At 36.0% G+C, this 26,469-nt stretch overlaps 1 protein-coding gene across 4 annotated transcripts; it reads right to left on the bottom strand.

Annotated features, from left to right (window-relative positions):
- Positions 1 to 1,056: 1,056 nt before the first annotated feature.
- MSH4 (mutS homolog 4) lies at positions 1,057 to 24,906 on the bottom strand. 4 transcript variants are annotated; one of them, XM_051803879.1, is made up of 20 exons: positions 24,630 to 24,906; positions 22,445 to 22,609; positions 21,475 to 21,638; positions 18,937 to 19,047; positions 18,065 to 18,180; positions 17,272 to 17,445; positions 16,674 to 16,846; positions 15,844 to 15,911; positions 13,050 to 13,124; positions 12,552 to 12,616; positions 11,815 to 11,984; positions 10,839 to 10,975; positions 10,286 to 10,389; positions 9,502 to 9,626; positions 7,268 to 7,468; positions 5,945 to 6,063; positions 5,299 to 5,427; positions 3,664 to 3,838; positions 2,231 to 2,319; positions 1,057 to 1,893 (listed from the first exon to the last, which is right to left on the bottom strand). In XM_051803879.1, exons 1-20 carry the CDS (start codon positions 24,889 to 24,891, stop codon positions 1,708 to 1,710), a joined length of 2,808 nt encoding a protein of 935 aa, XP_051659839.1. In that variant the 5' UTR covers positions 24,892 to 24,906; the 3' UTR covers positions 1,057 to 1,707. The 4 variants fall into 4 exon arrangements, with proteins under 4 accessions (XP_051659839.1, XP_051659869.1, XP_051659850.1 ...); XM_051803909.1 differs by having other exon boundaries at positions 24,446 to 24,764; XM_051803899.1 differs by having other exon boundaries at positions 1,739 to 1,898.
- Between the last annotated feature and the right edge of the window lie 1,563 nt (positions 24,907 to 26,469).

The following is a 26,469-nucleotide window of genomic DNA, read 5'->3' as shown; positions in this document are numbered from 1 at the left end:
CATGCAATGCATTCAACGAGCTATAGAAAAAGCATTAAAGGCTGTTTTAATTATAAACAAAGAAGGGGTAATTATGGAGGTGAACAGTGTCACGTCCCTCAGGCCTGGCACAATGGACATTGTTGCACTATTTGGCAGAAAGCTGTAGGAACAGTAAGCAGGAGAAGAAGAAGACACAAGACTGCAAGAAGGACCTTGGTTGCTAAGAACTGTAGTTATTTGTATCTGTTAAAGCATACGCTGAATTACGTAGTTTGAGAGAGTAAGCATAAGTAGAAAATTACCAGTTGTTCTGCTTGAATTACCTATTATTCTGCCTGGGGTATATAAGTATATGCATTCTTAAATAAAGGTCTTCGTTTTTGCACTGGAACGGAGTCCGTGCCCTCAATCCCAACAGGGTCAGTCACCACAAAGAGGTGTCAAACTACCCCAGGCTCCCAGGCACGAACCCGCAGAACTGTTCTTCCCGGTGTTGCAGCGCTGAGCCCAACAAGGAGATGTGCACCCTCTGCACTCAATGGCTGAAACATGTATCGCTTGCCAGCTGGTTCCTCTTCTTAAGAGAGCTGAACACAAAAGTACTTTTTTCTGCCATGATCCTCACTGGGGTAGACAACAAATATGGTATTACTGATGGGTATGAGTAATATAATTGGCAGCATTTAAGGTCTGAAGAGAGGGGAATTGTAGATAATAGCTTAAATCAATTAAAAATCCTCTTAGGTAAAAAAATCACAGTGTGCCTACTACAAATTATTCTGTTGCACTGGTAAGTTTACAAAGGTAGATATATAAAAAGGAAATGACTATAAATAAAAATATATTTCTTGTTAATAATTAGATATTGCACTGTTTTATATTACCCATTTTATGCATAGTTATATGCATAGTAAATTCTATACACACACACACACACACACACATATAAGAGAAATATATAAGACCTCTTAGCCAAAGTTGGTTAGAAGGGAGTGAGAAAAGATAAACCCCTTCAAGCTGGAATACATAATTACAGTCACACAATGAAGTGCTAAAAAAAAAATCAAGGAAGAATGATATTCAACTTTTTATTGATTTCCTGTTACTCACTTTCTAAACAAAAAAATGATCAACAGTGTCAATACCACAGTAATTTACTGTTACAAAATTTACTGTGTAATTTACTGTGTTACAAAAATGCTCTGGTTGCCCAATTCTCGAGGGGCAGCAGACTTGTACTGCCTATATTACATTAGATTACACACAATGACTCAGGAGTTAGAACCCTCCTTGACTAGGGAACAACAGGATTTCTGGATGCATGTTCAACAGTGCAAGTAGAGCTTGCCTATGCAGGACAAGTGGACCATCTGTTTCAAAATGCTTTTTCTTAGGCAAGATCTTTTGTATCAGATGTAAAAACTGTAGTAACAGATATCATCTATAAAAGAATAAATATAATATAAGTTTTTTGGTCTCTAAAATAACTAAAATTATATAATTTACTGTCGAAAAGAATTGTGTTCCTCATAGAAGTAAATGCTTTTATTCCAGGTATGTTTTGGGGAAAAAACCCAAATAGGATATAGTCTTCCACTAGTGAGTATAATTTAGACTAAGAATTAAAAATTTAAAACCATGTGAAAAGTGTTTTCTAATACTATGGGGGAAAAACCAGAATCATCTTGCAGTTGTAAAAATTAGAGCAACAGCCTTTGTTACACATTACTCTTGCTCATCATTTTCTCCAGGTGCAGGACAACTGGCTTCATACTTTTTCTTCAGGCCTTTCAAATATATACGCAAACTGTCAGGGTCCAATCGAGAGTTTCTGGCAGTCTGAACCAATCTCATTGCTAAATGGTACGCAGCTCTCTGTTTCATCATCTCAGGAGTGCTCTTCTGCCTGTGCTGTTCTTAAAAATATGCATGCATTAAAATATGAAATAAATTATGTTCTATTATTAAAATACTAATATTAGCTATTTTCCAGCCTATTTTAGATCTCCCAATTCTGGGTTTGTATACAAACATTGCATCCAATACAGCTTTACCCTGAGAGCTGTCTTCTGTTGTCACCTAACAGTGACCTTCAGTATAACCTTTTATAACTGGTTCCAGAAATACGAATTTTAATGAAATCCATTTTCTATAGGCAGTGCTTATCCTGTATCCTTTCAGAAACTGAAAATATATTTGAGTTTTATAAAAACTGTGAATTACGGTATTACAATCTTCTACTACATACCAAAATTTGTTTTGCAATATGATTTGTGATTTCCTTTGCATCCAAAATTACAGATGATGGTAGGGAGGAAACTTCTGCAGCTTTTAGTCCTAAACATATAAAACATGAGTCAGGATTTTTGATGTAATTTTTATTTCTACCTTCCACATTATATCTTCCAGGATTAACTTAGCCTATTTTTTAAAGGGTGAAGATTTAAATTTTACTAAAATAATTTTGGTACATTTTTTCTTAGTGTCCTTTTTTTTGTTGTTGTTAGTAACAATATGGTTTTGAGAGTTACAAAATAAAATATCTACTTTGTTGTAAAGCTACCTCTAAAATACACCTCCACATGAAGTTACTGCTTGTAATACTATAACTGGGTAGAATGAGACACATTAGGGGTGAAAGGGAAAATAATGGCATGGTGGTGTTAACAGCTTTCTTAGTTTAGTTTTTTAATTTGGCAGGCCAGAAAATACTGAGGTTGTGCTAAATGCACTCTCCATTAAATCCACAAATCCAGTGAATATGGATGTCATGTTCCAATTTCTACTTTGTTGGCAATAGCCAAACTTCCAGATACTCAGGGTAAGAAAGAGATGTAAAGCATTTTTTGGGCCCTAACATGATTTTTTAACTTCTTCCTTTGCCTGTGCCCCTGAATGTTCTGAGGAAAGCCTGTAGCTCATTGGGTGCTTTAACACTGTAGGGTTAAAAATGAAAAAGGGTCATCAAGGGCCCTTGCACTCTTTCTTAGAATGCAACTTTGCTCAAGTAAGCTAAAGCCAAGACACCAACACAGAGCTTCTAAAGGTCTCCTCTTCTCTGAGAATACTCTCCATACATACAATTCTTCTGAGTTAGTGGTCGTGTAGCACCTAAAATTGAGCCTGTGCTGCCAAAGGTAAACAAACGTATTCTGAAATTACAATTAAGAAATGTTTTAAATCCAGCTAATTGAAGCTTGACTGGAATAATTTCTAGTCTTCTGTTACCACTAGCTTGCAAAAGTCATGTGTAGATAATTTCCTATTGATTAAATGTTACCTAAATCAAGGATTCAACATCAGAATCTAGTATGTGGAAACATACAGATTTCTGTAAATCTTTAAAACATGTAGCTATGCCTTACTGTCACTCACTCCTTTATTGACCCATAATCCAATAGTGGCTCAACTCATTCAAACAGACATGAATCAAGTAGCTACTGACATTAGTAAAATTTTTTTTCACTACGAAATTACTTGTAAAGTCTTCATACTTCCTGAAACTACTATCTTACTACATGGTTACTTAGAACACACAAGTATTTGGAACACACTAGAGATCTGCAGATCTCTGTATCTTTCTTTGATAGAGAGAGATACAAACTCAGCAGAAACTGTCATCAGAAAAGTACTCTTCCATGCCTAATAAACGAAACAGTATTCCATAGCAGAATCCACTACCATAGTTCTTTTCCTCTGTGTATCCTTTAGAAAGTGTGTAAGTGTAGGCAAGTTTCTCCTTATTTCCAGCACTGCTTCTCACATGTTGCACTTCAAAATGGTAATTTTCCACATTGGGATACAAAGCATCCATATGACACAGTTCCAGGAAATGTGTAGCAAACAGTGTAAATGCCTAAATAAGGAAATAAGAAAGAAAAATTATTTTGGAAATAATCCTGAAATAAATTACAATAAATAAGAAGCATTAAATTATCTCACAGATGTCCAAGTCTTCCTCCAAACCACCAAAAAGCTATCTTCAAATTACTAAAGCAAATTAACATCTTTAAGTGATGAGTTCTACCATTGGAAAGTATATCTTTTCCAACTGGGGATTCTCTTGCTCCTTTCTCAATAGGAGGAAAACAACAGAAGCAAAAGGAAACCCATCATGCAAAATCTGACTAGTGTTAATTTGAATGATTGTCAAATGGTTGCTTAATACTCTCAAGGAATGCTTTATCAAAAGTACAAGCAACAGAAAATATCTGAGCTTTTCAAACCAAAAAGCCCACGAAGTACTCTGAACAAACTCTGAGGAAAAACAAACACCTGCACACTTATTTTAAAAAGCTAGCAGCAACCTGAGCTTGATCACATAACCAGTAATACTAGAGGTGAAACTTTCAACCCATCTAAAACCATAATCCCCTTTTTTAAAGACTTTAACCTCTGTGACCAGTTCAGAATTTGTGTAGAACTACCACTGTTACTTTGAAAGGTAACCTCTAGGTGAAGAGGTTCACCTTTAACACTGAAGCATAAAGCTGTACTAAACAAAACTAAAGAGACTGGGTTATTCTCTTTCTTGACAAAAATACAAGCTTGCCAGCAAGTTGGAAAGATATGGTGACACGGTGTACTGGTTTTGGATGGACTAGTGTTAGTTTTCTTCATAGAAACTTGTGCTGTGCTATGTTTTGGAACAAGACAGTGCTGGTAACACAGCCAGCTTTTAGGTCCTGCTGAGCAGCACTTGCACAGCACCGAGGGCTGTTCTGCTCCTCACCTTGCCCTGCCAGTGAGCAGGCTGGGGGTGCTCAAGGAGCTGGGAGGGGACATGGCCAGGATGGCTGACCCCAGCTGTCCCCAAGGTTATCTCAGAGCATCCAACACCGCAATGAAAACTGCAAAGGAGGAGGAGAAGGGATGGACATTCAGAGTTATGGTACCAGTCATGTGTAATGAAGCCCTGCTTTGCTGGAAATAGCTGAGCACCTGCCTGCCAATAGGAAGTGAGTTTCTTATTTTACTTGTGCATGTAGCTTTCCTTTACCTACTGAAATGTCTTTATCTCAGCCCACAAGTTTTTGCACTTTTACCCTTCTGATCTCCCCCCCATTCCACCGTGGGGGATCGAGTGAGCGGCTGGGTTGTGTTTAGCTGCCTACTGGGGTTAAACCACGCCAATCAGTGAACAAAAGTGCAGCTTATGTCAGCATTTTTCCATCATCACAATTCTTATTATGAAAAATATCATATTTAGGCAAGAAATCTCTACAAAACTGATGTTAAATTATGAGAAAATACTATATTTACTTTCAGGATGACAACATAATTCTAAGGTTTAAATTTTTTTCAAAACAGAATTACCTTTAAATTCAACAGATATTCACAGGTAGCATAACAAATGCCAATACCTTCTTCAGCACTGGTACCTCTGCCAAGTTCATCAATTATGATGAGTGATTTATCATTAGCATTTTGTATGATGTACGTTATCTAGGAAAATATTCAATGTGTTATCATTCCTATAAAGGCATTTTTAAAAAATAGCAAAATTTTGTGCTATTCAGATGAAACTGCAGAAATTTTTAAAAATCTTGTCAAATACACAACTTTTACCTTTTCAAAGCTTTCAAACAGCTGTCAATTCTGATCAAGCAAATATTACAGCACTCTTTCTCTTTTCCATTGAACATACCACATTCCTTCAAAATTATATCAGTTTGGGAGAAGGATTTGAGAGGACTTAGGCCCCTACAAATAATCATTTAAGGTTTAAGCAAAACAAAAAATGTTGAAACTGCTATCAAACAAAGCACTGACTCTTACTTACATTGTAATATCTTTCATTTAAGATATGCCTGGTTTTCTGTGGTTTATTATCAAAGAGATGAAGGCTGGATTTCGGACTACTTTTCAAAGTACGCTATTTCAGTAGAAATATACCAGTATAATTTCTATTAGCTTAACAGTAAAAATGGGCCTTCGACCCTGGATTAGCTATGTTCAATACCTCTTTCATTTCCTTCATGAATGTTGATGCATTTGTTTCTATATCATCATCCATACCTATTCTTGTAAAAATCTGCTCTGCAATTCGAAAAGAACAATACTCTGCTGGGACGTAAGAACCTACAAAGCAAGTAAAATGTGAGTTTCTTTTATCAGTGTGATATCTGCCTGAATATGTCAGTGGGAAAAAAAAATAGTTTTACACTTGGTTTTCATGCACAGTAGAGAATGCACCTTACCTGATAAAGTTTCATAAGATAATGTTCTACCATGACTTTATAAGAAAAAAATTATTATATAGATACAATAATTAAAGAAGCATATAAAAAAACCCTTTAAGAAATCATATGCCTGAAGCTTGTGTCAGTCTAAAGGAATGAAAAAGTGAGAAAAAATACTAGGATTAATTTACACTTCTGTAACCACTGATTTACTAATCACAAGAAATCTTAGCTTTTCAAACCCAAGGCTATATTGCCTTTATCAGACTTGGAGGTCTATTAGTTTTACCAAACAGAAAAGAACACGAAATCTGCAAAGAGACTTTATAGTCTCCTTTATTCATATTAAACTCCTGTTTTTGAGGGCAATTCCTCAAGAACTTGAAATTTTTGGGGACTGAACCCACAAACACATGATGGATAACTTTTTTTCTCCACTGCTAAGTAATTTCGTTCTAGTAGAGTTAGAATCAGCCTATTAAGGACTCTGCCTGGTGCTACCAGACTTAGCTTTAAGAAAAAGGTCATGAGGAGTTCCTGAATATAAGGATGAGTCTTAGTTAGATTTTACAAACAGTTGGTTTACTTTTATAATCTTAGTAACAGAACCTTGCAGCATTCATTACTACTTTTATTTGAAGTAGTTGATTATTTATCTATTAATTATACTTGTCTGGAAACATGTTTCTCTACATAACTGAGGTATGCTCAAGGTCATCTGTTCCTTTTGGACGACTAACACACCTATGTCTGACCAGAATACTTCAAGGACACTTAGTATTAATCTAGTAAGGTGCTGGACTGAGTTATGGTGCTCCAAAGAATTAAGACCACACAGCTGTGCTTCTCTAAAGACAGACTGGGGAGCCTTCCAGGTACACAGATGGGCCCATAAATTTCCAGTGGGCAGATGCAAAACCTGTAGTTTCCTCTGTCAGCAACACAAGAGCTGGTAGGAGTAAACAGACTACTAATTATGTGTTACTATTTTATTTAGATAAAATGTTATTCTAGAAGCCAAATCATTCAACTTTATAAAAATTTTTAGCCAGAAAAAAAAAAAGTGCTGCAGAAGATTACTACTATTGTACACTCTCACTCACCAATCTGTGCCATAATTTGACAGAGTGCAATCTGTTTTAGGTATGTTGATTTTCCACTCATATTTGGTCCTGTAATAATGACAAAATTGTTGCCCTCTGTCAGATACGTGTTGTTAGCCACAGGTTTTTCCACAGCTATTTTTTCAAGAATGGGATGCCATCCCTGCTTGATTGCTAAAGTATCCGTAAATTCTGGACGAACTAAAAGAGAAAAAAAGATATAAAACACTGTGGAGTTAGTATGAAAACCCTTATATTATTGAACTAGTATGTTTTGAAATAAAGTTAATTCTTGCAGAGCCAAAGTCAAACTCTATTGTTTTGATGTCCCAGTTTTTACTTTCCTGTAGTGAGCAAGACCAACATGCAGGAAGAATTATCAACCACTTTCAGGTATACATTCTGGCTGCCATGCAAGTCTTCATGATTTATTACTACAAAAAGAAACCCATAACTAAAACTTGATTTCTAAATTAACATTCTATGTTTGTGTTTTCTAGTAAGTAGGGCTAAAGAACTAAAGAAGTTATTTTTATAATTCTGCAAGCATATAAAGTACAGGGGTTGTGGACTTACTCCTAGGTATGTATCTTATATATGCATGGCAAACAAGGAAGTAGTATTCCTTCTAGTTTTATGTTACCATATTACAAAGATCCATTTGATGATGAGAGGTTGGATGTGAACCCACAATGTGCAGTTGCAGCTCAGAAAGTCAACTGTATTCTGGGTTGCATCAAAAGCATCATGGGCAGCAGGTGACGGGGAGGATTCTGCCCTCTGTCCGGTTGAAGTGAGACTCCACCTGCAGTGCTGCCTCCAGCTCTGGGGTCCCCAGCACAGGAAGGACGTCAATCTGTTGGGAGTGAGTCCAGAGGAGGCCACCAAGATGATTAGAGGCCTGGAGCACCACAGCTATGAGGAAAGGCTGAGAGAATTGGGATTGTTCAGCCTGAAGAAGGCAAGGCTTTGGGGAAGACCTTACTGTAGCCTTTTCAGTACCTGAAGGGGACCTACAAGAAAGCTGGAGAGGGACTTTTGACAAGGGCATGTAGTGATAGGACAAGGGGGAATGGCTTCAAACTGAAAGATATTGGAAAGAAATTCTTCCCTGTGAGGGTAGTGAGGCACTGTCACAGGTTGCTCAGAAAAGCTGTGGATGCCCTGTCCCCAGAAGTCTTCACGGCCAGTCTGGATGGGGCCCTGAGCAACCTGATCTAATCGGTGACATCCCTGTCCTGCCCATGGCAGGGGATTGGAATGAGATGATCTTAAAGGTCCATTCCAGTCCAAATCATTCTATGATTTAATAATTTAGATGAGAAAGTCAAGTGGCAAAGGGACTGAACAGTACAAGTGACAGTCCATTTCTTTTGGTGGGCACACTCGTGCCTGGCTACACAAACTGCAGTTGCAGATTTACTGGAGACGCTGAATGGCTTTGGTATTATGATTATTGCTGAAGAAAACTTGTGCTCTGATTCACTTGTTGGGAAAAGGTTGTGATGCCGCAGTTACTGTTCATTTACAGATCAGTTCATGTGCTGTGGCTGATATCAGCACATAAATGTTCACAGTCCATGCTGTGAAGTAAACAGATCCTGCCTATGGACTGGAGGTTACACAGCAGCATCAGTAATGATAAGCTAATAGAAATCCTGAGATGGTTTCCAGACCTGATTTACACCATCTTGTGCTGTCGGTAAGTATCTCAAGCCAGCAGTAAAAGAAGACAATATACTGGAGAACTGGACTAGGGAAGCAGGATGAACAACACGCAGGTGAGCACTTAATCCTGGATTCCTCAGAAGGCTCTACTTCCAAAAATGTCTAAAAGTGTTACAGACATTGAAGGAGAGAAACAAAGGTAGACATATATTTTGTTTTATGGTATAAACGTAGCGTTGACCTGCTCTTATTATCTTGCTACCTTTAGAACAGAAAGAAGTGTAAACTCAGAATGTTCACAGACTTCACACTTTTGAACAAAATATACTTAAACTGGTTATCTTGAGAAGACTGACTGTGAATGCTTACGGCAGCTAACTGGAAGAATTTATTTTCAATGAACAGAAACAGAAAGAACATCAGCACAAAATGGAGACAGACCAGAGACACTCAGCTAAAGACTACTGAGACTCACAAAAAGAAACAGAACGAGACCAAACAGCCTGGTTATTCTCCAACAGAAGGCTCTTTATCTGGCCCATAACAGAACCAAGGGAGGAACTCACCATAATCCGAAAGAGTGCAGGCATGGGCAAAGGAAAGCAGCATATCCAGCATAGACACAATGTCAGACAGCTTGTACAGGCAATGAATATGTTCATAGATCTCACTCAGTAGTTTACACACTATTCTGAAATAAGACACTGATTTAGCTGTTGCATGGCACATCCCATCCTGCTATCAGACACAAGACACATACTTCAAATACCAACAGCTCATATGAAAGCTTCACAAAGAGAATGAACTAAAAATATAGCTATGGAATCAAGCATGTTTTATTAACATGTGAAATGCGACTAATTCCTGTAGACCTTCATGTTAATAAAAACCTACAGGGCTGCTAGAAAGAATTTCCATTTAATTGACAGGCAACATTACACTTTAGTAAGTCTTCTGAATCAGACATCAGAGCAACATGACATGCAGCAAGGACAAGATAGAGAAATAGACAGTTCCACTCTAAATACAAGGAACTGATTGGAAGTAATGTTCTGCATTATTAATGCAAAATTGACGCATTCATTGTACCATTTTGTGTAGATAATTCACCCATAAAAATTAATATGATGACCAACCTTATTAATAAATGCCTATATATTTGCAATCATGTTTAATACAATACACGCTTTATGTTTGTTTGTCTCAGAACATACACTTGAACAGTGCTGCTTTGGACTATTTCTGTAAGTAGACACAACAGAAAGACAGCTTAAAAAAACCTGTAATTAGTTATTAATTGGAGAAAATAAATGTAGTTAGCAAATATTAAGTAGTTTTAACAGGTCTTACAAGTAGGTCATGTGATATATTTCTCTCAGGGACTCCTGACATCTTTCATTCATTTTTATTAAATCTGCCGAAGTGAAGCTGTATGTATTCTTCATTTTAGTGATCTACGGGGAATTGAAACCAACAATAAGAACTTGCCTTATTATCAGAGAGAAAAACAGTTTCTAAAAAAACAAATTGGGAACAGTATGGGAGGGTAAAAAAAGAGAAAGAACAACATCTGGTTTCATTTTTGCCACATAATTTTTTTTACCATAAATTTTTATTAAAAATTCATTTCAGACAACAGTTATCAGCAAGATACATAACTTCATATTTACACATTACATAATTGCATGTAATTGCACATTTCTGACTATAACTGGAACTATTAACTATAACTCAGAATAGGGTAGTTACAGAAACATACCAATTAAATCTTCATTTACTTCTAGCTATCTTCACTGAAATTATTTTGATTGTTACAGTATAGTGTGTACTTTATTAATATATACTATGTATTTTACATAAAGTATACAGATATATTATGAAAAAACGTATCTTGTACAGATACCTTTGTAAATTCTGAGGGAAGCTGGCCATTGGGTAATGTTGAACAATCAGCATTCATCTGGATAAAAAATCCACGAGCAGAGCTGAAACTTGTTTTCAATGGTAGGTTGTACTTTTCTGCAAGTTGCGTTATCATACCTACAAAAAAAGGTTTAACCCAAATTATATACTTTCAGGTACATACACATACTTGTGTTGGTACAAAGATGGATACTGTTAATGGATACTTAATGGAAGGTTTCAGAAGTAAAAAACAGTAGCATCTGTATTTTTCACTGTGTGTGAATGTAGGATTAGAAGGAAATAGGAAGTTCACAACAAATGACAGGTGCTAAAGTTTCTGATGCTCTTTTAGTTTTCCAATTATAGACTAAACTAAGATGGTCCTTTAGCTAGAAATCAACATTTTATACTAAAAAAAGGGAATCAATTTCAAAAGACTTTTTTTCCTTCTATTTTGACTTAAACAGGAAAGTTACTATAACACAATAACGCACATCATGCTAAAATTCCTTTTGTTTTTACTTTCCAACTCTTAATATAGCTAAAAGGTAGACCGCAGAGAAATCAAGACTGCTTAAAATATAAAGAACCAAGAACTCAGATATTTGAAATGAAGAAGCTAAACCAAAGATTTACAGGTTTTATGCAGAATGCTTTAGGTGGAATAATTCTGTTACATTACTTCAGACTTTCTGTACTTTTACAGGATAAGGGGCAACAGAGCTTTCAATATAGGAATCACAATATAATTGTTCAACTTCATTAAAATACAATTGAGTTTTTATCTATAAAGGGAGCATCTCAGTAAGCATCTCAGAAGAACTTCAGTAGCTTATCAATGACAATCAATTTATACTAACACAAATACTTTTTACTTCTGCAAAAGTCATAGCATGTATGATTACATGGCTTCTATATGCCAGCTGCAATGTACTTTGAACTCCAAAAACCCAAAAATTTTACTGTCTAAATACCTGCTATATCATCAATGATTTCTGTGTATGTTCTACGAGCTACGTCGAGAAATTCATTGATGTTAGGTTTGACAGCATAGCACTTCTGGGTCCTCATACTCAGACATCCTTTTGTGTATCTTGTATCATCATTAATTACAGTTGTAATCTTTTCAAGCATGATTCCAAATCTGCAATATTAATTGTATCACTAATTAGACAGATAATACCTGATGATTTTTACTTGTAATATCATCCTCAGACTACAAATAGTATTGCAAATAACAGTATTCCAAATAACTGAAGCTAATTATCTACTATTAAAACAAAACACTACACTTCATTTCTATTTTCACCTCAGAATGAAGTGTGACTATACCTAAGTCGGACCAAAGATACTATTCACATCTCTGGGAGATATAATCTTCTAGAGATACAAATTATTTCTCAAATATACAAGCAAGAGTTGATTTTTGCATTATTATGGGGACTCTAGGAAACCACTACTCATCTTTTCAGAATTATTTCTAATGGAGCTCAGTTCATCAGCAGTTGCAGTATCATAGCTAGCTCTTTTGCTTTTTTCCATGTATTTGTTAGTAGAAAATTGGAGTTTCTGACCATTAAAATCAGATTTTAGGTAAAAGAATTGAGCTGTACCTGTAACTATAGATAAGCAAAGATGCAACACCTTTAAACTTACAGGCACTTTTAAGATGAGTTTCTAAAATACTAGCTCAAGTATTACAATTAAATACCTTGTATCTTCAAGAGAATTGTAATAAGCCTTTAGCAGCTGTGTGTTACAGCTTCTTAAAGCAGCCTGTTGAAGATTAAAATATGAACATGAACAGTTACTTCTTTTTGTAGACTTTTTAAAGGACTGAAAGTTCTTGGATTCACTTATCAGTGAGGCTTATCAGCAGTTGCTAAGTACTTTGTGCAATCTGAGTGGAAGTTTCAGTTAAATCTTTGTTATAACATCAATTATTCAGGTAATGGTAGGAATCCTGCTCTTCAGAGTATCAGCCTCAAATGTGTATTTTCAACTGGCTTAAGAATCAACAGACTGTTGGAAGTATTGTGTTCTGCAAAACACATATATTTTTTTTACTTTATTGGTCCCTTCCAGCTTAAGATAATCTATTCTATATGCTATGAAAATTGACAAACTGCACTTTATAAACTAAGGACAAAATGGTCTGTACTTTACTAAAAAAAAAAAAAGAAAAAAAAAAGATGAGGACAAAGCTTACTTTCAGAGGCTCCACAAGTTCTAAAGTATGCTTCAGGTAGATTAAATTGGTTATTTTTGATTCAGCAGTTTTAACCTGTTGAAAAATTTTCCAAGTATTTGAGGCATTTGTATGTCTGACTGTTTAAAAAAGTACTTAAGAACTAGGACAACTCATATTCTTAACTCTAACCGGTTTATACATTTAATGAAAATTCCTAAAACGCTTCATAAGCTCACTTTGACAACTTAGTAAGTGCACAAATAAATGTTCACCTAAATTTTACATTGCCTACTGTGATAGCTTGCCCATCAGTAGCTAAGATTTTCATATGTCTGCACTGATAAAGATTAAGTCTAATGATTGACTCACCCTGCTAACCCAAGCTGTGAAAACTTTTAATCTTCTGTGTATACATAAGTCTGTAAAGCTCTACATACCTTGTAGACTTTTTCAAAGCAAATACATTAGGCATTACAATGAAGCACATAGCCTTTTCCATAAATGCCATTAAACTCAACATAATCCAGTTTAGTTGATTTCTCTTTGGTTAATATATGTACATTGTTAAACACCTGACTATGTAATAATAAAAAAAATCCAATAAATATTTCAAAATTTTTCTTACTGTAATGACTGTTCTTCAAAATGTTTCATCCACATACACATTCTACCTTGTTTTGTATGCCCCATTAACACTTATGATGAAGAATTTTGCTGCCAATATTAGGGCATAGCACATGCAGTACATATGCACTGCGCAAGAGGATTTTAAGGAAATAACAGATAAGCACATGAACACAGGAGTATGACCCCACATGAAATATTTTCTCATTCATATATAATTATCTCTTTGCTCTTGTGATTGAGAGCATCTCTTATCTTACATTCTATAAAAAGTTGTTTTCTATGAAAGACAGAACTAAACAATTCTAAATGCATGAACAGAAGAATGATAATTCCAAATAAATATGGGGTCTAAGTCCCATGATGGAATCAGACACTGAAAGGACAAATGTGGTCATATCTGAAAAGCTGGTATTTCCTTATGGAATGTACTCTTGCCTAATTAGTTCTTACACGAATTTTAACTGAACTGGTGTCTGAACTTTGTACATGCTGCACTTAAGACCAAAGGGAGAAAATTAATGAATACAATCAGCCAATAATTCTTCTATATAATGTTACTTTATGATTCATTCACAACCAAAATGCAAGACTATCCTCTACAGCATCTGAAATCAATTTGCCCACAGTCAGCTGGATATGTAAAGCAAGATGATCAGAGAAGCAGCTGACTGGTTTTTGTGCTGGAGACTTAAATCTTATAGTCTCACAGACTTAAGCGCTATGTCAGTGGACCAGCCCTAGTTTAACTTTTCTATTTCCTGCAAACTCATTTGAACTAAAAGTACTGCTACTTTCTCCCTGTCAGAGAAGGAATCAATTTGTCACATACCCGGAACCTCGTCAGGCACAAAATCTGCTGAACTTGTTCTTCAGATGGGTAATCAAGTAATCCAAAGTAGGTGGTCCTCATTTCTACCAAAAGTTGGATGCTGAATGAACTTGTAAGGATCTTTCATGATTGAGACAAGAGGGTCTTTAAGGAAATCTGTGTTGGGTTTATTTTGTCCAGATACCTTTACTTTGCTTATATATGTAAACTTTGTAAGAAGTAGTACTTGATTTCACCAGTAATGTAATTTTTCAAGTAACGCATCTCAGCAAGATTGTCAACTGACAGTCCTCCTTAGGATGAGAGAATGCTCATGTTGAACAGATCACTCACACTTTAGTAACTGAAACTGTAGGCTTTTCAGATGTGCACCTCTTCTGTTAACTGGTGGGAGGTTTACAATGAAAATTTTTATGGAGAATAGGAATGAAACATACTGAATGTGTTAACCTAGTGTTTGATAAAAGCAACTGAGTTAGCACTTGAATGAACACGTCTGTTCTGTGGATAGTGGGCTCTGCTACATTGGAACCAGTGTACAGTGAAAACACTGCAGTAAAAGATTTGGTGTACATGGCCCTGAGCATACATAAAGGCATCCAGTCTGACAGTTTTAGTCATACAAATGATCTCTCATTCACATTACAGATGTCTACAAGGAAAGCTGGGAGCAGTAAACATTCCGGGTTTTGCATATGTCATTAAAGAGATTTATCTGCATTCATTATAGTCCTGCTGGAGTCTGTACCTGATTTCTTTAACTAGCATTAGACAAGTCCTTTATCTAAGCAGGACAGTCAGCATGTGAGAAGACACTGAGGTGAGAGAGTTGTATGTATCTATGATGCTGGCATAAAGATATATACTTACTCTATTTTGGTACTTGTATTACATGTGTTTTAACGTACAGAGTGATATATAAGGCAAAGTCTGATGAAAAAAATAATCTTGCTTTGAAAAGTAACAGTCACCAGGACTGTAAATCACCATGCACTTTTTCCACTGATGCTGATGTGAAGAAAATTCCTCTCTCTCATCCGAGTACTGTCGAAGAGGGTGTACATTTATAAAGAATAAAGGTGGGGAGTGATGAAAAAGTAAACATTTTGGAAGTATACTTGCATAAATTAAGATGAATATAATATTGATGCAAACATGAATTTTTCTAACATTCTGCTACAAGAATCATCTACTGCTGTAACATAAGAGACAAACTTAATCTATGATAACATTATTCCATGTCTTTTTAAGATGCAGCTTTTTTTCTAATGTGTTATGTATATTTATAGATATCACATTTATATATTGCATGTTATAACCAGATAATTGATTGTCAAGGTGTATTTCGAAACATACCGTATCCTGCTTTGGAATTTGTACCAAAACTGAAAGTAGTTGTTCTGTATCCAGGAATTTTGAGATAACTGTAAAACAAAAGTAAACACATCAGAAATTGAACTGAAATTGTAATAAAATCTATTTTTTTTAATGCACACAATTATTTAGTGATACTAATGCTAATCTTTTTCTTACATGCTATCTTCATCAATTATTTACAGGGTAAAAACTAAGTTAAAAATAGCTGCTGTCTAAATTATTTTGTTGTAACTACATTTACTATACCTAAGCATGTCGTGATCACTACATAAGTAGACATTCGTCAATTCAGAAATATTCTTTTTCTTAGACTGAATCATATTTCACAGATTAAGATTACATGATCCAGCTTCAGGTGGACTAACTCATACTCTGGCATTGTATTTTACATTTTTCTGGATCCCTATGTTTTATGAAGCAACAGGAAAAAAATATGTATACACAAGTATTACTTCAGCAGTGCCTTTATTTGTTTAATGCATAATTTATGTACACTTGTATACATCAAACACAGTGCATACCTAGCCACAGAGGTAGAGACAAACTCCAATTCTTCGAAAAAGCTATGGGCTCACTGACCTCTACACACTTCATCAGAGAAATTCACTTTTCTTAGCAAAATACTTGAGAAAAATATCACATCTATGATATTATAGATTACTTCAAAAAATTAAGTGTCTACTATGTCACCTAACAGAGCATTAAAAAGATACTTTTCAAACATATTGAGTCACATTACATACTTCCCCATATTAGAAAAAATGTTTAACAAGAAATATAATATTAGGTATTAAAAAATAAACTACTACCTGCTTGAAGACCAAAAAAGAGCTCCTCATCCTGGAGTAATTCCTGAACACAGTCCAGTCTCATGTTAATTGTTTCAGCATCAACCAGAGGTTCCAGGATATTGGACCTAAGTCTTCGACTTCCACCAGGAGTTTTAGTGTAATTTAGGATCCCAAAAAGTGTGTGACCATTCCTTTGAAAATAAAATAGATTTGAAGAATACACCCACCAAAAAAAAAGATGGTAAATGTCAAGTGACATTTCAGGTAAGAGTATCCTACAAATTGGAGGCGTGTTTTTGGGATGCTCAGCATCTTCCTGTTTGCCACACATATTATATGAACTACAGCAGTTTAGCAAGTCAGATAATGTAATTTAATATAATATTAGCCCTCAATTATATAATTTTCCAAAGTCTAGAAATACATTTCTACTTAGTATTTTCCTCATTTTTTGTAATAGTATTTCTCTGCCCAAATATGTTTTTTAAATGCTCTGAATGGTATGTAAATTCTTTCATACAGAAATAAATATAACTGTCAGCTCTTTGACACAAATGTCAAGGAAACTTAGTGAAATACAACTTTATAAAAGCATAAATTGCAAAAATATTCTTACCGAGAATCTCTGTTATTAATTACTAGTTCAAGATTTTGTGCTGATGATGAATCTATCATAGCTGTTTTCTCACTCCCCTGGAAACGCACCTTGAGTGATTTAGGAGCATAAACAGAATTTTGAATAAATTCAACATATTTTAGCAAAGCTGAAGCAGCTGCAAGACAGTAATACCTAGGAAAGAAACAATTTTTAATGAATGTTGAATAGTGCTATTGAAGTATCACAAAAGCCATGCAGGACAGAAATAACATTCACACTTCTGCTTGACAACTACTGGGATTAATAGCACTGAAAAAGCAGTATATTTCAAACATGCACTAACACATGTCCAGTGAACATATATATTCTTTCAAATCAAATATTCATGAATGTTTGAGCCTCTGTACGCTCTACACTGTATAGCTGGTAGTGTGAACATAACATATTTCAGTAGTTACATGCGACTTTAAGACCCTGGTCGCCAAGTATCACTACCTAAAATTTTTGATACACAGAAAACATTTGCTGAGGCCAGAAAAAAAGGCAATCATAGCTCTTCAAATTTATCTCTAAGGGAAGAATGGAAAGGACAAAGTGGAAAGCTGTGGAAACTCAAAAAACCACGCAACTCTACAACAGGCTTTCTATTAAGGTTTCTAGACATACCAGAAACACCAGATAGCAAAACAGAAGGACAGTTCTGCTGTGATTTTCTAACTTTTGCAACAAGACAAAGGCTCATGTAGTGAGAACGTAAAAAGTTGTTAAAAACTTATCTGGACACAGTATGCTTTTCCTTATTTAAACATACTTTGATTGAACCTCCATGAAAACGGTGCTAAATTCAGATGCACACAATTGTTCTATGTATTCCAAGCCCTTTGTTTCATTGAAGTATTTTCTTTGGACAGTTGTAAAAGTCACATTCTGTGAAGACGGGGATGAAAGTAAATAGTTTTAAAAGTTACATCAGACAGACTTCTCTATTTTTCTAGTGATATGTATTCCTAAGAAATCTATCAACTGATTCTGCAATGTGTCTTCACACAAGTGTTCACTCGAGCTCACTCGCAGAGGCAGGTCAGTGTAACTCAACACAGATACACCAGTGATTTATGAACAAAAAGGAGGAGAGAGGTTAGAAGTAGAAGAGGACTCATGAAGAGGCCATCAGCTCTGTAGGCATGAAGCAATTCAGGTAGTAATTACTACAGGTAATTATAAAGGTTCTGAGGCTTTAAAACTCATAAATTACATATACTAGGGTCATCTCACTGGCCTTTACCCTGCCAATGCTCTTTTTCCAATTCTGTGATACGTCAGCCCCATGGATTTATCAGGTTGAGAGAAGAAGGGAGAAGCAAAAGAAAATGCTGGATTTTTGTTTAATTTCTGAATCTTTCCTAGGTTCGGTATTACTCAAATTACCCAATGCCACAAATTCAGAACTTTCAGCTTTAATCAGTAATATACTTGTGTCTTTAACTGTCAGGATTAGAAGTAGCAGTGTGGGAGCTGCATTTTGATTATTCTTTGCCATGGTAAAATTAGACCCAAAAATCAAAGAAAACAAAATCTGTCTGCATTTAACATTTTAAAAGTTGTCCAAAACTCTCAAATCAACAATCATATAAAAATGACCAACAAAAACCCTAAAACATGGAATGAAATTTAAGATCTCACCTTGAAATGCTCTGTAATCAGACTGAACAGTTTTGTTGTGTTCCCTGCATCACAAGCAGTGTTTGACATTATTATTTCTAATGGTGTTAAAATCTTGAGTTTAGTAATAACCTAAACAAAAAATAACAAGCCATAAATAATCTAAAATATTTTAGACAATAAAGAACCAGCAATAACAAATTACAGAACCCTAATATTTTAAAATCAGTTCCAGCCTTGCAAATGAAGACCAAATTTTCTGCTAACTTCTACACTAATGAGTCAAATTCATATGTATCTATATATACATAAAACTAAATTTAAAAAAGAAGCCAAACAAACAAAAAATAGAGTTTATCCCCCATTATTTAAACATATCTGCCATTGAAGCAAGAGACAAATATGCAAAACTATATTCCATGGCTATGATGGGAAGATGACTTATTTCAAGAGATGGCAGCTTTCTGGGCTTGCAGCTGAAAGGTTAATGGTGCTCTGGAAGAGGAAGCAATGCAACAGGTCTGAATACTATTACTCTTTTGATTGAGACTCGTTTTAGATTTTGTTCTAACCTCCTCTTGTAACATTGATATCAGTCTTAATATGGCTAAAAATGTGCATATTTAAACCAGCTTTATGTTACACATTTCCTGTAGGAATTAAAAGTAGATTATGTGCTCTTCTATTTTTTACTGTGTAAGAAAGGACAAACATCATTATGCATTTATGTTCACTTATACCAGCATGCACAAATTCTCAAGGGAGAAATATGAAAAAACAGACTATATTTTAAGTGCTTAAAAGTTAAGATCTGAAAGAAGGGAGAGATGATGTCCCAATGGAAAGGTGAACAAGCATGAAAAATACACAAAATAAATCATCTAAGGGTATTTGGGGTGGGAGAGCTGTCACTGCCCCTCATGTCTCCTAGTAATTGGGAAGTTTATTTTCAGAGATGCAGCAGTTAAAGCAAATATTGAAGAATTTAAAGAATACAACAAAACTTCACTGAATTAATTTTCAGAACATTTAAAAATAAAAGGGTGCACAAGAAAGAGAAAATACAGCTGGATACCAATCACTAGCAAAACATGGATTCTGACAGTGTAAGAAAACAGCTGATCAGCAGATAGACATCATTAAAGTGTGTTAGTATTGTTAAAGGTGTTATTGTAGCATGCTATCAATTAGTATTGATAGTATTGTTAAACATGTTAGAGATTGAGGCAAGAAATTAGGTTGTGTAGTGCATTTGGGAAAAAGCAGTTGTAGAGAAGCATCTCTTTTTTTTTGGACTGGATGGCGAATACAGTACCAGGTATGTGCACAGAATGGAGAACTCAGTGATCTAAATGAAAAATTAAGTACATATCTCTACAAATAAAAATGCCAGCTTTTACAATGGTAAGACAGGACAACAGTGAACAATCTGGCCACAGCCTGACAGGTTGTCATAGAAGATGATAACTTACCAGGAAGAGAGTCATGTTATCAGTTTAAAGAGAAGGTATGAAAGACTTCTGAAAAGTAATTGCATTTTATCATTAAATTCAAGACAAAACCAAAAGTAGAGGGGTGGGGAAAGAGTTTGGGCAGCTAAAATACTTCTCAGTTTGAAAAAGATAAATTTCATGGACAATAACAGTTCTTAACCCTGAGAGAGCACAACAGGGAAACTCTGGACCACAAACATAGGTACTGCTTGCTAAAAAGAAAGCCTTTTACTCTTTGAAGTAACTGCAATTGTTATGAAATCATTAGTAAAATTAGAAAACCATTTCCATAAAAATAATCTGACATTTCCTTGCAGAATTCTAGTCTTATTCTTTTGATTAGAAGATTTTTTCCTACTAACAAGCAAATCAATTTTTCTTTTTTAAACCTCTAAGTGAATTGTTATTTACGTTGCCACATGATCATCTGAATGTCTACATTTTCTCAAGCAATCTCATAGCTGAGTCATAGCTATTTACTTTCCTAAGTAAGTTTTTGTTTCTTTGAATATTGCAAAGATGCTACAAGCCACATTATTTTCTAGCATGTGTAACTACAACAAAAACATTACATTAGATGTTTCATTAATGCTCCTGCATAAACCACTGAGACTACTCTCCAAATTAATGTAGAATACGCAGTGCTGGTAAGCAGAACACTTGGCTGTAAATTGAGTGAATTTCCTTTCAAACTGAGAAGGAATATTTCTGCAACCAAAGCCAGCCCTGTAATTACTCTACCACACACACACATTTATGCAGTTCAGTTCTCAGAGTTCTTTTGCCTGATGAAAAATATTTTCAAGTTCTACTACCATACATTGCCCAATGCTCTTCAAAGCAAGGCATCTCACTCCCATATACAAGTGTATTTTGCAAAAACATTCTTTCCTCTCTAAAACTGAGGCACAGTAAAGAAAACAGCAGCCCTTTCAACACTGCCCATTTTCTAGAACTTGTTACCTTCATTTTTGAGAAATCTCTTCCACAAGTTAGACATTTAATTTCCCTTTACTCATAAGCTTTTTTCAAGAAAGTAAATCACAATAACTAGACTACAAAATACCTTGGCATAAGTTGTATTGTCTGCAAATTGTGATAATATCATCTCAGGATTTTTTAAGTCAATACTGGCCATTCCGACTTCACCTCTGGCAAGGCCTCTTCCTTCTACTACAGCTACAATAACTGATGCAACACTATGAGCAGAGACTGCAGATGAGGATGTAACTGTAAAACAGTCGCACATATTCAGTTACAATCAATACAGATCAATGCAAGATTGATCAAGGAGGATCACAAACAATAGAGCGAGAATAAACAAATACAGACACAGGTAGGCTTCAGGAACACTGAAGACTGAACTCATAATCATCAGTCAGACTGTGAAATAACTCACTTTAAATTCCACGACTTTTGCACAGCACACAGGTACACATAACATGGCACAAGGCATCATTATCCTGGAACACAACTTTGTTCATACAAAGCACTGCAAGATGTACCCCCAATGAGCTACTGTGTTAGTGTTCTGAAGAACTAGTGTTCTACACCTCTGAAGATGACAACATAAAATGCATAAAACTTGCATCAAGAAATTTGAGAATTATATTGTATGTGATGTCCAATGCATTACAAGCCTAAAAAGATGCCCCAATTAAAGATTTGCATGAATTTGGGCTCTTCAGTTTTAGTGACCTCATGTCAACTGACATGTCCACACATATAATTAAATTTTGGGCAATCTGAAAAAAGTCTGAATTCTAACTACATTGATAATTCATACATGAATGCAAAGCAAGTGACAAGAGGATGCAATACCAAAACACCTCCTCAGTATCTAAAGTAGTATTTTCCTGTTGGTGTACTGTTCATTGCCAGCATCCTCTGTAGTACAAAACACAGTCTGTGTTGTGTTTTGAAATGTATTTCAATGTATTTCAGTATCTTAACACATCAAAAAATTAAACTGTACTTAACAAAATAACATAAGAAATGTAAGTAGGATTATTCCCTGTAAGAACTGTTAGTCTTACCAGAATATCCCATAAGAGGGGTATGGCTTCTGCAAACAGATCTACTGGAAGAGAGGGGTGTTTTTCCAATACATGTGCTATTCAGGCCTCGCACAGAGGAAGAAGTTGTGAGATTCAGTGTGTTAGCATTTTCTACACAAGAACTTTTGTCCCCAAAATATGATTCTGAGGAAGGGAGAAAGAAGTGAGTTACAAAAAAAGACACAAGTTTTTATTCAGAAAATAATATACAAATATACAGCTTACAAAACTTCATTTTTCTTAGTAGAAATATCACGGCAAAATGTCATTCTATAAAAGCTCTCCAGAGTACAAAATGAAATTAAAAAATCAGACTGTTTTGAAAACAAGCTTGCATTAATATGATTATTTTCTACAAGGGCATTACTTGCAAAGGCAATAAAAATCTAATAGTTTACATTGCTGGACTGAAATAATACAATAAAAGTTAACAATTTCATATTCTAATGAATTCTAGATTTATGAAAGAATGCTATGTCAGCTTTATGTCGCATTTGCCTGTCAGCTTTAAAATCATTATCCAAAATCACACATTCATGAAAACATTTTTTTTTAAAAGCTGAGCATTCCTTTCAAAAAACAGAGCAATAGAAGAAAGCAAAGAATCACTTAAGCATGATCTCCCTTTGAATCTATGGGGATCAACTCTCACAAATCACACAATAATCTGGGATATATTTTTTTAACAGTAGTTTCTTTTACACATGTATTTAAGATCTATCTACATTTTTAAGTCTTGCAAAATATCTTTGTCTCAGAACACTAAGTTTCTAAAAATTATTTAAATCATTTACTTGTTTTCAATTCTCAAGATGACTGAAAACATCATATCCTTAATCAAGTTTAGATAATTGCTTTTTAACATAAAAAAATGAATGAAAATATAAACAGTTGTTCCACTTAACACTTACAAAATTCCAGGTATTAAAAGACAGGTAAACTCAAATGTCTCTGTGCCTTACATTACATTAAAAACCGATAAGACAAAATATATCAGTATTCTTCTAAGATGACCCTTTAACCACACGAGTCTTTATCACGGTCAGCTGGCACAAAAATATTTATAGTACTGGGGTTTGTCTGGGGTTTTTTTGAGAGGCAAGGTGGGGTTTTTTGTTCATTTTTTTAATCTTAAACTGTAACAGTTGATAAAAATATTAGTTCAGACTGGTTGGGGAGTTTTTTTAGTGGACAAATCAGCATTGCAATGCATACGGATGATTTTTTAAAAATAGTATTCACTTAAGATTTTGACATAAGTTCTCTCAGAAGTTTGGCAGAAGAGACTTCACTCTCATAAGGTCCTGAATCTCGCATAACATGGGGAAAACTGTAATTTTAAGACCAGATGTACCAAGCCATACATATATATTTCTTAAAACCAACATTTAAGTTATGCCCTATTGAAATTAGCATTCTAATTCGAGGATTTTAGGGTTTTTTTAGGATTCCTCAGTAATCATGTACATTATCCAAAAAACATTTTTTCCTACTTTCCAATTTATGTATAATGGAGATATATATACTATGGAATGCATTTCAGCAAATGTTAAAATAATTTTTTCTGCCTGCCAAGATACAGACTTTGATAGTAGTACCAAGTCCTGTGACAGCCCTACTGATGCACAAATCTTCCTTATGCGGTTGTTGAGGTGTCTCGTCCTCGGGGAGCAGCAGTCTGGTGTTAAAAGCACCTTTATGTAAAGTATGGCAAATACAAAATGTAGGACCATAACGTTCTTACCACACATCAAGGATGACAAGCACTTAAAACTACTTCAAAGGTCAGGAAAAAAAAAACAACAAAACAACACAAAACCAAAAACCACCAACAAAAACACCGAAACAACCAACAAACCAAACGCAAACCCAAAACCCACCAACTGAAGCAAATACTGTGTAGCAATTCAAACCAGTTTATTGATCCCTCCAGGGAACCCAGATACTACTATCCAAAGAAAGTAAGAGAGATTTATTTACAGAAGTGCTAACGAATTCCATCGTCCTGGCAGGCTAAATGATAAAAAAGTCGCGAAGACGGTGGGTTGCTGCTGGCCCCTCTCAGTAAGCACCGCTTATAACAGCTCTCGCGGAACCAGACCCAAGCACAGGGGGCAGGAGGATAAAGAAGGAGACCGAGCCCCGTGCACAGACCACACCGCACCTCCTCTATCGGAAACTGCCGCCTTGGCCCCGCTGCTCCCGGCGGCGGGCCCGGGAGCGAGGCCTCCCCCGCTGGAGTTGCCCGGCCGCGCCGCGCCGCCTGAGGAGCCGCCGGTGCTGTCCGAGCTGCGCGGCGTCTGCAGCAGCCCCAGGGTGTAGCGGGGCGTCCGCTCCGCCCGCCCCACCGCGCGCGGCGTGGAGGAGCCGCGGCTCAGGCAGGACGAGAGGGCCGACGCGGCCCCGGGCCCGCCCGCGCCCGCCATGGGCGACCCCTCAGCGCCGACCCCGCCCCGCGCTCCGAATGGCGGCACCGGGAGCCGCCGGGAGCGCCCCTGCTCAGAGCGGCGGCACCGAGACCCGCCGCGTCGGGATGGGCGCCAGGCCGGGTCAAAGAAAGGAAGTTATCGAGGTGCAGCTATAAATGATACAGCAGTAAACAGAGCTGCTGACCGTGCAGCGGGTTTCATTATAAATAGGCAAGGAGCACAGGAACGCGAGGAAAGGGCCTGCTATGCTCTTTCCAGCAGGAGTACTGCATTTAAACATAATTCGTCCCGAATTAATTCTTCACCATTCAAACTGTTTCAGCGGGAGCTTCACAGATGTTTTCCCCCTGCTCAAGAGTTTTGGTACAAAAAGATCCCCATAATAACCACAAAGCTTGTTTACCTGTGCAATTGTCTTAAACATGTGCTTCTTTCTAGGCATGTTTCAGAACACTAACACTACTTTGTATACTAGCATGTAATGTACACCACTAAAACTGCTTCAATTAACATTTTCACTAGGCACTATTCTGTCTCTGGCATTTAATACACCTGCATTATAAAACACTCCAAACTGAAGCCAGCCACAACTCCTTGTGGACAAAAGCAGTTTGATGAGTATTCAGCTTCACAACAGCAACTCCATCAGGTGCAGCTCCTCAGTTGGCATCTGAAAGATATTGGCCCCCTCCTACCCGTTCAGAACAGGCATGCAGTCCCTCAGCACTGAGCATTGCCATCAGACAACTTTAAAAATTTCAACATCAGAAAATCTCACTGCAGAGCAAAGTATGGAAGATAGCAGGTGGCAATTCCAGTTACTGTCACTGTCCTGAAGTCCTCCATTGAACTTTCCATATGCATTCTGACTCCTGCAGCTGGAGTTAGACATCCTCTTCTCTGACAGAAATCCAAATATATGGCAAGAAATGCAGAAACAAAAGGAAGGTCCATCTTTCACCTTTCCTTCCTTTTACATAGTCACAAATCATGAAGCTAAATTCACCTAACCAAGCTGTCTCAACAAAACCTAAAAGAAGCACATTTGGAATAAAGCATATACCTCTGGACTTGACCATGTAGAAGGTAACAGAATGGCTGTTGATTTCCCCACATGTAAACAGAGCTACTCTTTTAATTAACATACCTTTAGACACACAATTTTATGTACCTGAATTAGTCACTATTCTTTCACAAATTCTCATACAGAATCTTTCAAAATTTATTGCTGGGAATGTTGGCTACACTACAGTACCTAGGATTAAGATCTTTCCATATAAAGATTTCAATAAAAAAAAAAGTTATGAAAGTACACTTTCTGAAAACCTTTAATAAAGGACCTGTAACTGAAGACTGAGAACAGTAGATTAATTACTGCGAAGTTTCTGAAAAAAATCTTAGCAGTATTTTTAACAAAATAGAGGTAGATGGTAACAATGCACCAAAATGATATAAGTCTTAACATAGACACAATCAGCAATTAATTTTTTTCACAGTACATTTAACGAAAAATGTGAGTTTGTTTGTGTAAGAGAAGTTGTGATGATTCTCTTTTTAGAAATACAATACCTAAAG

Source organism: Manacus candei, unplaced genomic scaffold, assembly GCF_025592945.1.
Source record: "Manacus candei isolate 608988 ecotype Guabito, Panama unplaced genomic scaffold, ASM2559294v1 h1tg000005l, whole genome shotgun sequence".
Lineage (NCBI taxonomy): Eukaryota > Metazoa > Chordata > Aves > Passeriformes > Pipridae > Manacus > Manacus candei.
Note: the sequence above shows the minus strand (reverse complement) of the source record. Positions and strands in the feature narration are given on the sequence as shown.

Coding starts and splice junctions, on each gene's coding strand:
- MSH4 (XM_051803879.1), bottom strand. CDS start 24,891: ATGGCGGGCGCGGGCGGGCCCGGGGCCGCGTCGGCCCTCTCGTCCTGC. Junction 16,847..17,271: donor ATTAATAACAGAGATTCTCG/GTAAGAATATTT, acceptor TTATTTTCAAAG/GAATGGTCACACACTTTTTG. Junction 12,617..13,049: donor AACTTGTGGAGCCTCTGAAA/GTAAGCTTTGTC, acceptor AATCTTCAACAG/GCTGCTTTAAGAAGCTGTAA.